The sequence below is a fragment of the Eurypyga helias genome, unplaced genomic scaffold (genome assembly GCF_000690775.1).
Source record: "Eurypyga helias isolate BGI_N326 unplaced genomic scaffold, ASM69077v1 scaffold17898, whole genome shotgun sequence".
Classification (NCBI taxonomy): domain Eukaryota; kingdom Metazoa; phylum Chordata; class Aves; order Eurypygiformes; family Eurypygidae; genus Eurypyga; species Eurypyga helias.
The window spans coordinates 133,369-145,360 of NW_010266539.1; the positions used below are offsets into that span (position 1 = coordinate 133,369).

Below are 11,992 nucleotides of genomic sequence, written 5' to 3' on the forward strand. Positions count from 1 at the left end.
CTGCAAGAAGCACGTTTGAAGTAAGCATCAGTAGCACTGAACCTGGGACCCAACCTTGCGGTGGATCTCACCCCGCACACTAACCATACAGTCAACTTCCTCTTGGAGAAACACAGGGAGAAACATATTGGAGAAAGCTGATTTTCCACACAGCTGCTGTAAGAGGACTAACTGCTCAGAAATCTTTAAACCAAGAGCGTATCAGGAAAGAGATGAAGAAACACCAATGTTTTAAGGCTTTTAATTGGTTGCTGACCTCTAAGCTTGCTCCAGTACAAGCAGCTGACTGACAGCAGCAGTAAGCTCTTTGGAATGCATGTGCAGCTAGGATCATGCATCGTGTCTATGGGCCAAAAACAAGTGGCCTAGTCTAAAAATTTCAAGTTCAAAGCACTTGCCAGGGAGATTTCCTAAGGTCTACTTTTCATTTCCAGCACTGCAAACGATCACAGTTCATACTTGTATTTCAAAAGATGATTTATAGTGTATTTTTACCCTGAAAGTACTTGTAAACTTACCAGTGCCACCAAACACCAGTGGACTCCTTGTGGAAAATCTTGTAGTCCCAGGAATGAGCACAGATGCTTCAGACACCTTCCTTTTACAAGATGTAGTTACCTTGAGGAACAGAAAATACTTCACCATAATACACAGATCTAAGGATGACAACACAAGATTTTAAACAGATCTATTTCTAGGACTTTTGACACTTCCTGTTACTGGAATGTCAACTGCTGTGGCTACATGCACCAGTGCAGTGTGATTTTTATGCAGTTCCCTTTTTAGAGAAAGTTCACCAAAAGTACTTGAATTGTATGATCCCTAAAATGAATGGTTTTAAACTGAGATCAGTGAATGTTGTTTTCTAAATAAATTCAATAGAGCATGGACAAGTCCTGTCCCTGGTTAACAAACAGTGACTGAGGCGATCCCCAGGAGTTTCTGCAAAGCTACCAGATAAGCAGAACCTCAGGAACAGGTTTACTACTGCCAGCAAGACATGCACTGCATGTCTGTTGCAGTGAAGACATGGTGACACCACTTCATCTTTTCCCCCACCCCTAGCATATCTGTAGTTGCTTTTTATTTTTGTCACAGTTATAGTCTCAAAATACATAATAATGAGAATTTTTTTCCAAAGGGATTTTTATAGCTTAGTTTCAAATCATAAGAAAAACACTCAAACCCTGTATTAATTATATTCCACCTGTAAAATAATAGGGGTTTTATATTCTAAAATATGATACGCATTTTATATTCTTGATGTACTCTTCTCTGTTTTGATAATCCTACTTACCTTGGAGGAACCATCTCTGCATCTTCCTTGACTGTTATTTTTATTAAGAGTCCTCAAAGTTCCAGGAAGTTGCTGGGTTTTGTACTTACTGAGATTCTCCTCTTCAAGTTTTTCTTCCAAACACGGTGACACCTGACTTTCTGGTACCAGAACCTATATAATATTTTTGATTTTTAAAATTTTTTTTACACATTTGGATTTTACTAGGTTTTATATTTTTCATTTGTACAAACACACAAAGGACAATTTCTTTACCCTAAGTAACACATTTCTCACCATAGATTTTGATAAACTTCAGAGCTTATACATATTAGTTTAAAAGGCATGCAACCTAACAGTTATTTTCACTAACAGGGATGTGTTACACAACTCACATAAAAGAACTTCCCCTGTGTACATGTGGCTGAAGTATTCCATGATTTGGATATTAATATTATTATCTTCCCAAATATACAATGTATACTTACTAGAAATCACTTAATTGGTTTTGCAGTTATCTTTACCTATTGGCATTTTAAAAGTCCTTGTTTTTATGGCGACTGATCATAAATTAGCTTATAATCAGACTAAATATAAAAACCAAGAAAACAATCATCTCTGAATACTGAAGTAAAATACCTGTGATCCGCTTTCATCAAAGATGACGTGTACAGTTGTTTCGGCAACTGATGCAGATTGCTTCTTACTAAAGCCCTACAAAGTGAGTAACCATCCATGTAAAATACACACTTTGACCACTTTTTTGAAACAAGAACAAGAAAGAAAATATTTAAGTCAGGGATAAGTGCCTGAAAACAGCTAATAGAGGAAAACAGATTCAACAAGCTCACAGAAGTTCCATTCCTCATGACTTTCTCAATCAGAGTTAGGTCAAAGTAGTTTGGTACAAGCAGTAAAGAGTAAGCTATGGCTTGCTAAAAATTTTTACCAAATGAGTAAATTCGTAACAGTGCTAAACATAGTACAAAATGGGATAAGCTAATGAATAATTTCAGAGACACTTCCATGCTTGTCAGCATCCAGTTTTGTGTTTCTGGAAAATTATGTATGTAAAACTTAACGTTAAGCTATGGTGATCCCTTCCCAGCCAGTTAGTTTTTGATGCAATCAATTAAATGATTTTATGATTCAAAACTTTATAAGTTGCAAAAGACCTCTACGGTCATCAAGTCCAGCCCTTAAGCTAAGACTGCCAAGTCCACCAGTGAACACGTTGCTAAGCACTACATCTACAGGTCTTTTCAATCCCTCCAGGGATGCTGACTCCACCACCTCCCTGGGCAGCCTGTTCCAATGCCTCACAACCCTCCCAGGGAAGAGATTTTCCAAATATCCGATCTAAACCTCCCCTGGTGCAACTTGAAGCTGTTTCCTCTCATCCATATTAGGCATCTTTACTGAAGCTAAACAAATGGGAGAAATGCTGTTCTGAGCAGCGATGTTAGAAACTCGTAGTATCAATAGATACCAGTAACCACAGCTACAACAACATTCGTATGGGAATGAGACGTTTATTTGAAAAGGTGTTTAAAATCTTACCTTGCATTTACTAAATCCATAAATCTTTCTGGTTACATCTTTGATTTCCAAGACAGAATCAAAACATAAAAAAAACTTCTCTCCTTCTTGATTACCCACATTCATTGGGCTTTTTAGAGCTATTGTTAATAATTTCTTTGAATCTTTTTCTGGACAAAAACAAAATTTGAAAAGTAATTTCATTACAATTTAACATCTTGTATAATGTCTGTAAATACATGAAACATACTTGTTTTCTTCCGTTCAGCTTTTAAGATGTATATTTTATTTAATTCACTCTAACCTATAATACATTTTATTAATGAAACAATTCAAGATTCAGTCTTTTAGAAATGCTTATTTTGTATTAACCCTAATTTTCTTTGAAGGTTATTTACTATAGCTGCAGATAAAGGATAGATTTTTAAAATACTATTCTAACTAGTTTAAAAGGAACACGATTTAATATCATTGTCTTATTTTGCACTGAGATAACTGTAAGACATTATTTTAAAATTATTTTAATAAAATCACACCTGCATGCCTAAAATGCAAATGTGACTGCAGTGCACTTTTATCCCTGAAGAAACAGTACCTATAATATTTTAAGTGGGAATTTTGCTTTGCTGAGAACTGAGTCAGTATTTTGGAATCAATCAATTTGAAAATCCAAGTTAGTGTAACAAAAGGCCACACTACGGAGGGCCAATACCTTCAAGGCTGTACAGGTCTACCTCTTCTTCTGGTATAGTGACTGTTTCCCACTGGTGATCCTTATATGAAAAATACATATCTTTAAAGCTAGAAAATCATTATATTACAATTAAATGAAGAGCAGTGATCAGTAAGTTATTCAGTGAGGACGAATTTTCAGCTTTTTATATCCTCTGTTAGAAGGAGTAACAATGAACATATGCTTTATTGACAACAGCACACGTTTCAGAAAAGCTTTGACTGAGACTAATCTCATCTACAAAAATGGTAACTGCAATTTTGTAAATGGCTTCGGGTTCATGTGTGTATATGTTAAACTGTTTGCAAACAGTATTAGAAAGCCATTACTTTGAAATTGTTTGATCTAAATATGTACACCAAATCCAGACATGTTTCCCCCTTCACGCTACAGATGCTCACAGCTTCCACATGTTGATACACTTGATTTGATACACTTGAAAGAATGTCTATCTACTGCCTCAGAACAATTGAGTATGACGACCAGAGAGCAGCTTACTGCATTATCTGCTGCCACATAGAAGGATATACTTCTGCTGCCAACATTGAAATCAATCCAGAAATCTTCAAGATTTTCATCCTGTGGTATCTGCAGCTAAAACAAAAAAACAAAAGAATAAGAGCTGAGAGCAATGATTTACACCAGCTAGCAGGCTGTGTGTCACAGGCTGACCAACTGTAAATACATGCACAGCTGTGTACTCCTGGGGGGGGAGGGGGGGGGGAAATCTTACTTCAGCCTTATTTTTTCTTAACTAGAAGGCAAAAAAATTCTTCAGATGTACAACTGAAAATCTGTGGATGTGTGATTAAGCCTGTAACTTACCTCATATTTATCAAGAGCTGCTGATAAACACGGATACGTAAAAACCCTGTAAGAAAAGGATATTTTGTCAAGTATCCTAAAACACAGTTAACAAATTTTGCATATCTGAACACAGCAACTGTACTGTTTTCAGCACAAAATTTGTGTGCTTTAGAGACAGAGAGCACAGCCATCAAAAGAGCAGACACTTGTCTGCACTTATTCCCCGAAGGAGGTAACATGAAATTTTAGATACTCTCATGATTAAAGCAGTGGTCTCAGACCTCTCGTCCCTATGTTCGTTCTTCTACCGTATCTGCTGATACGTTAAGAATGGTGTTCAAACTGAATATACACCTTATGGAAAGACACGCCAGACAATCCATTTGCTGTCACAACATATATAAGTAACGTGTGATCATATACATAAGAAAAAGCTCCTATTTCTCTAGCAGATACTCTCGTTGATCTTTATCTCAATGGAAATATCCTAAACCAATAAATAAAAGAATATATACCAACAGATTACTAACTATTGTTAGATATGTATATTGAATTAACGAGCATCTCAGGATTTTGTAACAGAACTGAACAGAACAGAAAAACTAGCTCCTTAGAAACATTTATTAAAGGAAATGTAGCACACACTTTATATAGTTTAAACAGCTTTTCAAATGAACGGTCTTTATTTAGTGAAGTCTCCTCAAGCTGTTTTCTAATAGTCTGAAACATACATTAGGTTTCACTTTTTTCCAAATAAGGAATTTACATAAAATTAACATCTTGATAGAGAAGACAGTATTAGTTTTACCTTCTTTTGTCTCCCAGCATGCCATTCACTTGGTTAAGAAATTTTCTGCAATCCTATTAAAACACAGAAATTTCTTAAAAGAACTGTAAAACAGATGTTTACCTCCCTGAAAATATTTTTCATATGACTTACTGTTTCAAACTCAGAATCTTTAATTCCTTTAAATGCGTTGGACACAAACTCCATGGAAAACCACTGGCATGCCAGTTCACCTCTTTGTTTCTCTGATATCATTCTGCATAAAGCTTCCGTAATGGCTACTTGCAGGTCGTAGTCTAAAGCACAACACATTTCAAAGGAACAGTAGTTTTAAAGATAACAATGATGTGAAAACAAGTATTATCATGTAGGAAACTAGTATAAGCAGTGCTGAAAGTTTCATCTTACATATCATGTTATATCCAAATGCATAACCCATACGGGATTTACAGATAAAGAACTAAGGGAATAAAGGACAACTAAACAACTTATTTCAACCAAACTTTCAAGGAATGTCAGACAACACCAGGCATATAAGCAAGAGGTATGAAGTTTTCAATTTTCACCTGTCTGAACTGGGAATTTGTTGGGTAACAAAGTGACACCTGACAGAAGTTGTAAGACTACTAAACATGGCTAACGGTTCACTAGCTTCCTCAAAGACTGACTTCCTTATGAGCTTTTGCTATTTTAAAAGTTATATTCTAGAGAAGAAAAGGACTGGAAACTTCAAAGAGTTAGCCATACACTACATCCGTCTGCAGACTGGACTGTTTCAGATGTTTTTCATGCAGTATTTGTATTTTTCAGAGGACTGTAATTGCAACATTCTGTAGCTTCTAAACGTCTTCTCTGGATTTGTAATGTGTCTGCATGTAGTTTTTAAGAAGCTCAATACAAGACTGTTTATTAGGTCCCATACTCACCTCCAGCATCCAGAATTCTCCTCCCCATGTCACTCCTGATAAACAAAGTAACATTCCATCAAAATATGACATCAACACAAAGCATAGAAGAAAAGTTTACAAGCTTCCAATATATAAGATCCAACCCTAATTCCACTAAACTATTAGATTTCAAAAGGGTAAATCTGTTATGGTAAGGATGTACATCTGAAAGTACTACTGGGCAAGTGAATCACCTGATACATATAATTTGTATTCTATCTCTTTTTGAAAAAGCTGTAAAAAAAATTCCCAACATGAATAGCTTGTCCTTGTAGTGACTGATTCACTGTGCTTAACACACATTCTTACAAATAAGAGTTAAATTACTTTAAGACACCTGGGACGAGAAGCAGCCTAACCCAGCTTGGGAAAGAAGTAAATTCGGGCTTTTAATGGAGAATAATCCATGAGAATACCTGCCCACAGCCATTACTACTGGCAACACAATAGCAAATGCAAAGGCACCAATGTGCGTGCATTATGAACAGCCTTAGTAAAAACTGCCTTCCCAGCTATGCAAATGATGTAACGATATAAAAATTATATTGAAGATTATTTACATGACATGCAACATTTCTTTGGTAGAAAATATCTTTTTCCTGGCATCTCGAGGCGTGTTGTCAAGCATTAAATTAAGTTTTCTTACTACCTAAGAACAGTGGGGAAAAAAGGGAGTAAGATTAAATACAAAATATGTTGTTAAAGTTTTTCTTATTTTGGGCCCCTGTAATGTATTTCATACCACTGAAGAAAATAACATGCTTAATTAATTGCAGAACAAGAAAAGACAATGAGTTCTATCTGACTTTAAATGGTATTTATCTAACTACCTTAATTTCAATAAATTACATTAGCTTTAATGTGAACATCAGTTGTTAGAGGGTTATGTTCCTTATTTGCTGGTTTCAATATAGAAAAAGAACTTTCAGAGCTAGAGTTTTGGCTGCAGTTGACTGCTGAGCTAAAGTACATCTCAAATTTGCATTAAAAAGCTTTTATGTAAGGGGATGTAGCCTTTACAGAAGACTTTTTAGTAACTTTACATTTTTTTAGACAGTAAAAAAAACCCCTGACAACCTGAGGTTACTAAAATAAAGAGGAGAAATTTGCCATATACTTGAAGGTATACAAATCCTTTAGATCCAGAAAATTTCACACCAACAATCCTAATCTTATTTATACTAGTTGTAATGGAGCAGTATTATTTGCTATGCTTTTATACAGCTTTCTCACTAGAAACTTAATACCACTGTTTTGTAATTTACTGTCCAAACCAAAATTACAGGTCAGTAATCAAAAAAAACCCCACACCCAACCCCAAAATACAAGCATTCCCAAAGAAATATTAAATCATCCTTCTGATACTGGAGCACTACAATATTCTCCTTTTTTGTAGCAGCTGCACAGTGAAATTACTGTCTTCACAAAGTCTGTTAAAACACCAAATAGAAAACTGTTGCTTAGAAAGAAGAACGCTTACCTCCTGCTAAAAAAAATTCTTTCATCAGCAATGAGGGTGCATGTTCTCAGAACAAAGTTTTCTAGTATTTGCATTTTACCTAATGAACGGGAAAAAGATAATTAAAGAGTTATCAAGAGTAAATTAGGGTGCCCCCTCATCAGCATTTGGACAAAGATTCACTTTCATTTAGAAATAAAACCCAGTATGCCTTCCTGCCCACACAGGATTACTGACATTAAAAAAACCCCAAACAAACATCTTAAGCTTCATGAGTAAATGCAAAAGAGAATAGCTACTTCAATTTATAGCAAATATGGCTCTTTATCATGTTGGTATTCCTCTGCATCACTGCCTAGGTCTCCTGGGCATGAGATCATTATTTTTAAAATAGAATTGGATCAATTCTGTAACTTAGGTTGTCTGAGACATAACTCACACTCTGGAATTTATCTTCCCAGGAATAAGGAAGTGAAGTTTTCATTTTGATTGTGACAGCATAATGGTCTGTAGTGACTTTCTACCTAGTGCTACACTGACAGGTAAGAGCAGTGAGATATCCATAACATGGTCAATAAAGAAGGATGCCTGTGCTATGCCGAGTTATGACAGCAGCTTAGAAAAACATTCTTTTTAGGAAAAATTCAGTTCAGTTGCCATCTCTGAGGAGACTAGACTATCCTGCTTTCTTATTACTGACATAAGCAAATTACAAGGAAATCTGCCAGTAGAGAAACCTCAAATTAAACAATCAGTTACAGCTGACATTCCAGTTTTTCTCACAAGAATGAGAATTGTAGCACTTTGTGCACAGAAGAGCCCTCTTGAGGACAACCTTTTGCTGTAACAGTTTATTAGCTGAGGCATATACATCTGGAGGTATATTTACATCAGCTCAAGACACTTTATACTACCCTCATTATAAAAGTTCTTCTCAGAACTACCTCGGCTCAAGAACAGCTCCACAAGCAGTAAGAGTTATTTCAACAATGACAAATTTAAAATGCCTCGTTCAGCACACTATCACATCTAGCGTACACTTTAAGCTCACCTTCAGGTCTGCTGTCACATACAGCCTACAATAAAAAGCAAAACACATCATTTTGGTACTGTGACTATTAGAGCATAAAAATCAGGTAACACGTACCTAAAGCAAATAATCAAAATGCACTTCAAATTTTAAAATAATTTCATCCTTAATGAAGAACTGAAGAAACTTCTAATACCAAGTGTGGTTTCCCAAAATTATATTCCAGTTAAATTCATGGAAATTATTTCCCCAATGACAAAAATTTTTATGAACAAAAGAAACAGATCTTACAAACTTGGGGTCCTGGAATTAGCATACCAATAATTTATGTACCCAAAATTAGACCAAGGTGAAATGTTTTTTGTTCATTGAACATGCACGTTGTTGGTTTTTTAAAAGTTTTGTTTCATGATGCTAATCGTGAACAAAAGATAAGTATGGATACAGGCAAACTATTTATCCAAAAAGTCTGAAAATCTGTTTCAGAAATCAGTCACATTAACTTTAGAAGGATAATAAATAGAAACACATTTCAAAGTCTAGTAATAATTATTTTAACAAATACACACAATGTATTTTACTATCAATATATTTTTACCAGCAACATGTTGAAGAAATCTTCAGCCAGACCCATAAGCATTTCATTCTTTTCTTTTCCACTGAAGATCAAAATCCCCTTCACCTTTTCAAACCAATTAACCATGTAAAGGGAAAACAAAAGTAAATCTATTTATTAGCATAAAAAAGGACAATAGTTTCTATTATACTTAGGTGAAATTATACAAACTATACAAAGACTAAAACAACAGCAAGGGTACCAGTCTGCTGAGTGTACTTTAGCCCCATACTGAAGTTTTTTTTTCACTCACACTACACAAATGTAGGTGATTTCAAACTAACTTAAGACAAAAGAGCTGAAAACGGATAATGGCTGAATGGAAGAGTGTTTATAGGTGTGAATGTAAGCATGAAGTCATCAACACACTTCTTTTTTTCTTTTTTTTTTTTAACTAAAGCAGTTGAGAAGGCAATTACTCATCTGACATTGGTATTAATTGTCTTCAGTGAAATCTCTGGTGAAAGCAACAAGGGAGTGGTGTCTATTTTTCAGTATATTTATTATGTTGATTACAAACTATTAATGCATTTAACATGCAGGTTGAAATAACAAAAAATAATCAGAATAGCACTGGAATCTGTTGAAAGGTGAGGTACAACACTGCTGTTGCAAATATTAAGAAAAAAAAAATTAAGTTGCACCACGAAATTCCAATTTCTGACTCAAAAGCAGTCTAAGAATCTCATCTAAAATGACATCATCTTCTTGTAATCACTGTAAGCATTTAAATATATGCTTTAGCATTTACATATAAATTACATTTATCTGAATAAGATACGTTTAAATAAATATATTGCATAATTTGCAAAACCTTCACTGTGGTAGAGCAGCATCACTTTATAAGGACCCACTTGTCAAAGAACATTTAAATCTGCTTAATGTTTGTTGCAAATTTATGGGTAATTCTTAACTCAAACAATCAAGGACTAAATCGAATAGTAAGCTGTCCAGCACTGAAGCATTACTTATGCATGCTTTCTAAGTTTTATATATTTTAAGTTCATATATGCTTTATGGTTTTACTTATCCTTCCAATAAGACCATATTTTATCATTGCTGGGAGCCCATCTTCTCCTGCTATGCTGATTTTTTTCCCACATTTCTCAATAGAATTTAGCAAAGTGGAAATGCTTTTGACTTCTTTTTTGTCAAGTTCCTGAAATTGAAATTATAACATAAGCATTAGTGTATAGTTCTAGAAGAACCTGTATTTAATTAACCAGATGCGTTTTTGTTCAAAAAAGCCACTTCAGTTGCGACTTGAAGTCAAGATTTCATTCTTAAATTTTATTTCACTTCTTCAGAATCAACTGCTGGTGTAAACCACACCAAATGAAAAAAATAAAGTAAATTTAGACCATCACAGTGACAACATAGATGATTCTGATGTAACGATTACATTCATTACCCGACACAGAAGCTTGTCTAATTTGTTGACAAACTGTTTGCTGCATTTGTGGGAGACATTTTCACATGATTCTGTTGCCAGAAATTGTTCCAACAATTTGAAATCTTTTTTTCTTGTAGCTTCATCAATTAATTTTTCCAACTGTCAAATAAAACAGAGCAACTGTATTACGGCATGCTTAACATAGACACCGATTTAACAAGGGTTCATCCGTTACAGTCTAAACAAATATTCTGAATCACAAAATTATTAAACGTAAAACCTGAAGTACAGAACACCATATCTAATACATTAATAATGCAAATGCTTATTCACTGAGTTTTATATAATCTACCAGTTTTCCTTAACTGAATGGGGGTTTTTTCCTCATATTAGAAATAAACACTTGCATGAGTGCTTACTCTGTTAATACCTCTTCCTTAGCACATTTAATGCTTTGCATTTCTAAGTTATCTGCTAGTCACTTTGAGACACTCATATATTTGGGGACTCTTGTTTTCTCAACTCTTTTGTCAATCTAGTCTTTTTAGATCAATTATAACCAGATTTCAGCATTTTGATCTAAAGCATCATCCGAACCGATTCATGCTTGTGATTCAAATGCATATGAACTGTTTTCATCAATAACAATTTCCAATTCCTCTTGCTTTCTACCCAGCTGCTTAGCCCTAACCTACGTCTAAGGAAAATTTCTTCTATCACATTTTTTGCCACACTGCCAATTTTACTTGTAATTAAATACCAGAAGGAGTGCTTTAAGCTAGGAATTAAACCAATCAATAATCATAGTCTGGTCCATAAACACATACCTGCATCTCATTCCTGCCTGCCATTTTTGCACTTCATCGACTCAGCTGCGTAAGAAAGGAACAATCATCACTTGACCAAAGCACAATTCACTGACATAAGACTTCAAATTGGTTTTGAAAACATGTAACTAGTCAAAATACGTTACAAATTCCAAAATTTGTCACTAGTATAAATACTCTTTAAGAAGTTAAACCCACTGGGGATATAAGGAAACATCCTTACATGGATAAACAATTGCTTAAAATAAAAGGTGGAAGGGACGATCAACTTTGGCAATGGAGGGTCCTGCCGTGGACTCTCAATATTCCTCAACAAGAAAAGAGCATGAAGATGGCCAATAACACCCTCAACACCAGGTTATTCAGAATAGGTGAGTCAACAGCAGAACTTAAAAAGGGCCTCATTATTTAAATAATTTAAGAAAAATGTGATGCATGCAGGGAAAAAGCCATCCTCATTACACATTGTGATGGGTTCTGAGATAGTTTCTTTTTGGGGTTGGAGTTATCTCAAAATTATGGTTTTCCAAAAACATTGTCTTAATAACCAAGAGCAGACAAAAGCATTTTGAGGGTAA

At 34.8% G+C, this 11,992-nt stretch overlaps 1 protein-coding gene across 1 annotated transcript in view; it reads right to left on the bottom strand.

The window, feature by feature from the left end:
* The window catches only part of LOC104513699 (synaptonemal complex protein 2-like), a 28,016-nt gene extending 16,578 nt beyond the window's left edge, over positions 1-11,438 (bottom strand). The window contains 16 exon segments of the mRNA XM_010157144.1: positions 519-618; positions 1,298-1,450; positions 2,837-2,985; positions 3,528-3,588; positions 4,047-4,142; positions 4,374-4,419; positions 5,164-5,216; positions 5,296-5,438; positions 6,069-6,103; positions 6,650-6,738; positions 7,566-7,648; positions 8,600-8,624; positions 9,177-9,281; positions 10,225-10,353; positions 10,606-10,746; positions 11,415-11,438. Of these exon segments, the coding sequence (XP_010155446.1) occupies positions 519-618; positions 1,298-1,450; positions 2,837-2,985; positions 3,528-3,588; positions 4,047-4,142; positions 4,374-4,419; positions 5,164-5,216; positions 5,296-5,438; positions 6,069-6,103; positions 6,650-6,738; positions 7,566-7,648; positions 8,600-8,624; positions 9,177-9,281; positions 10,225-10,353; positions 10,606-10,746; positions 11,415-11,438 (1,432 nt within the window).
* Between the last annotated feature and the right edge of the window lie 554 nt (positions 11,439-11,992).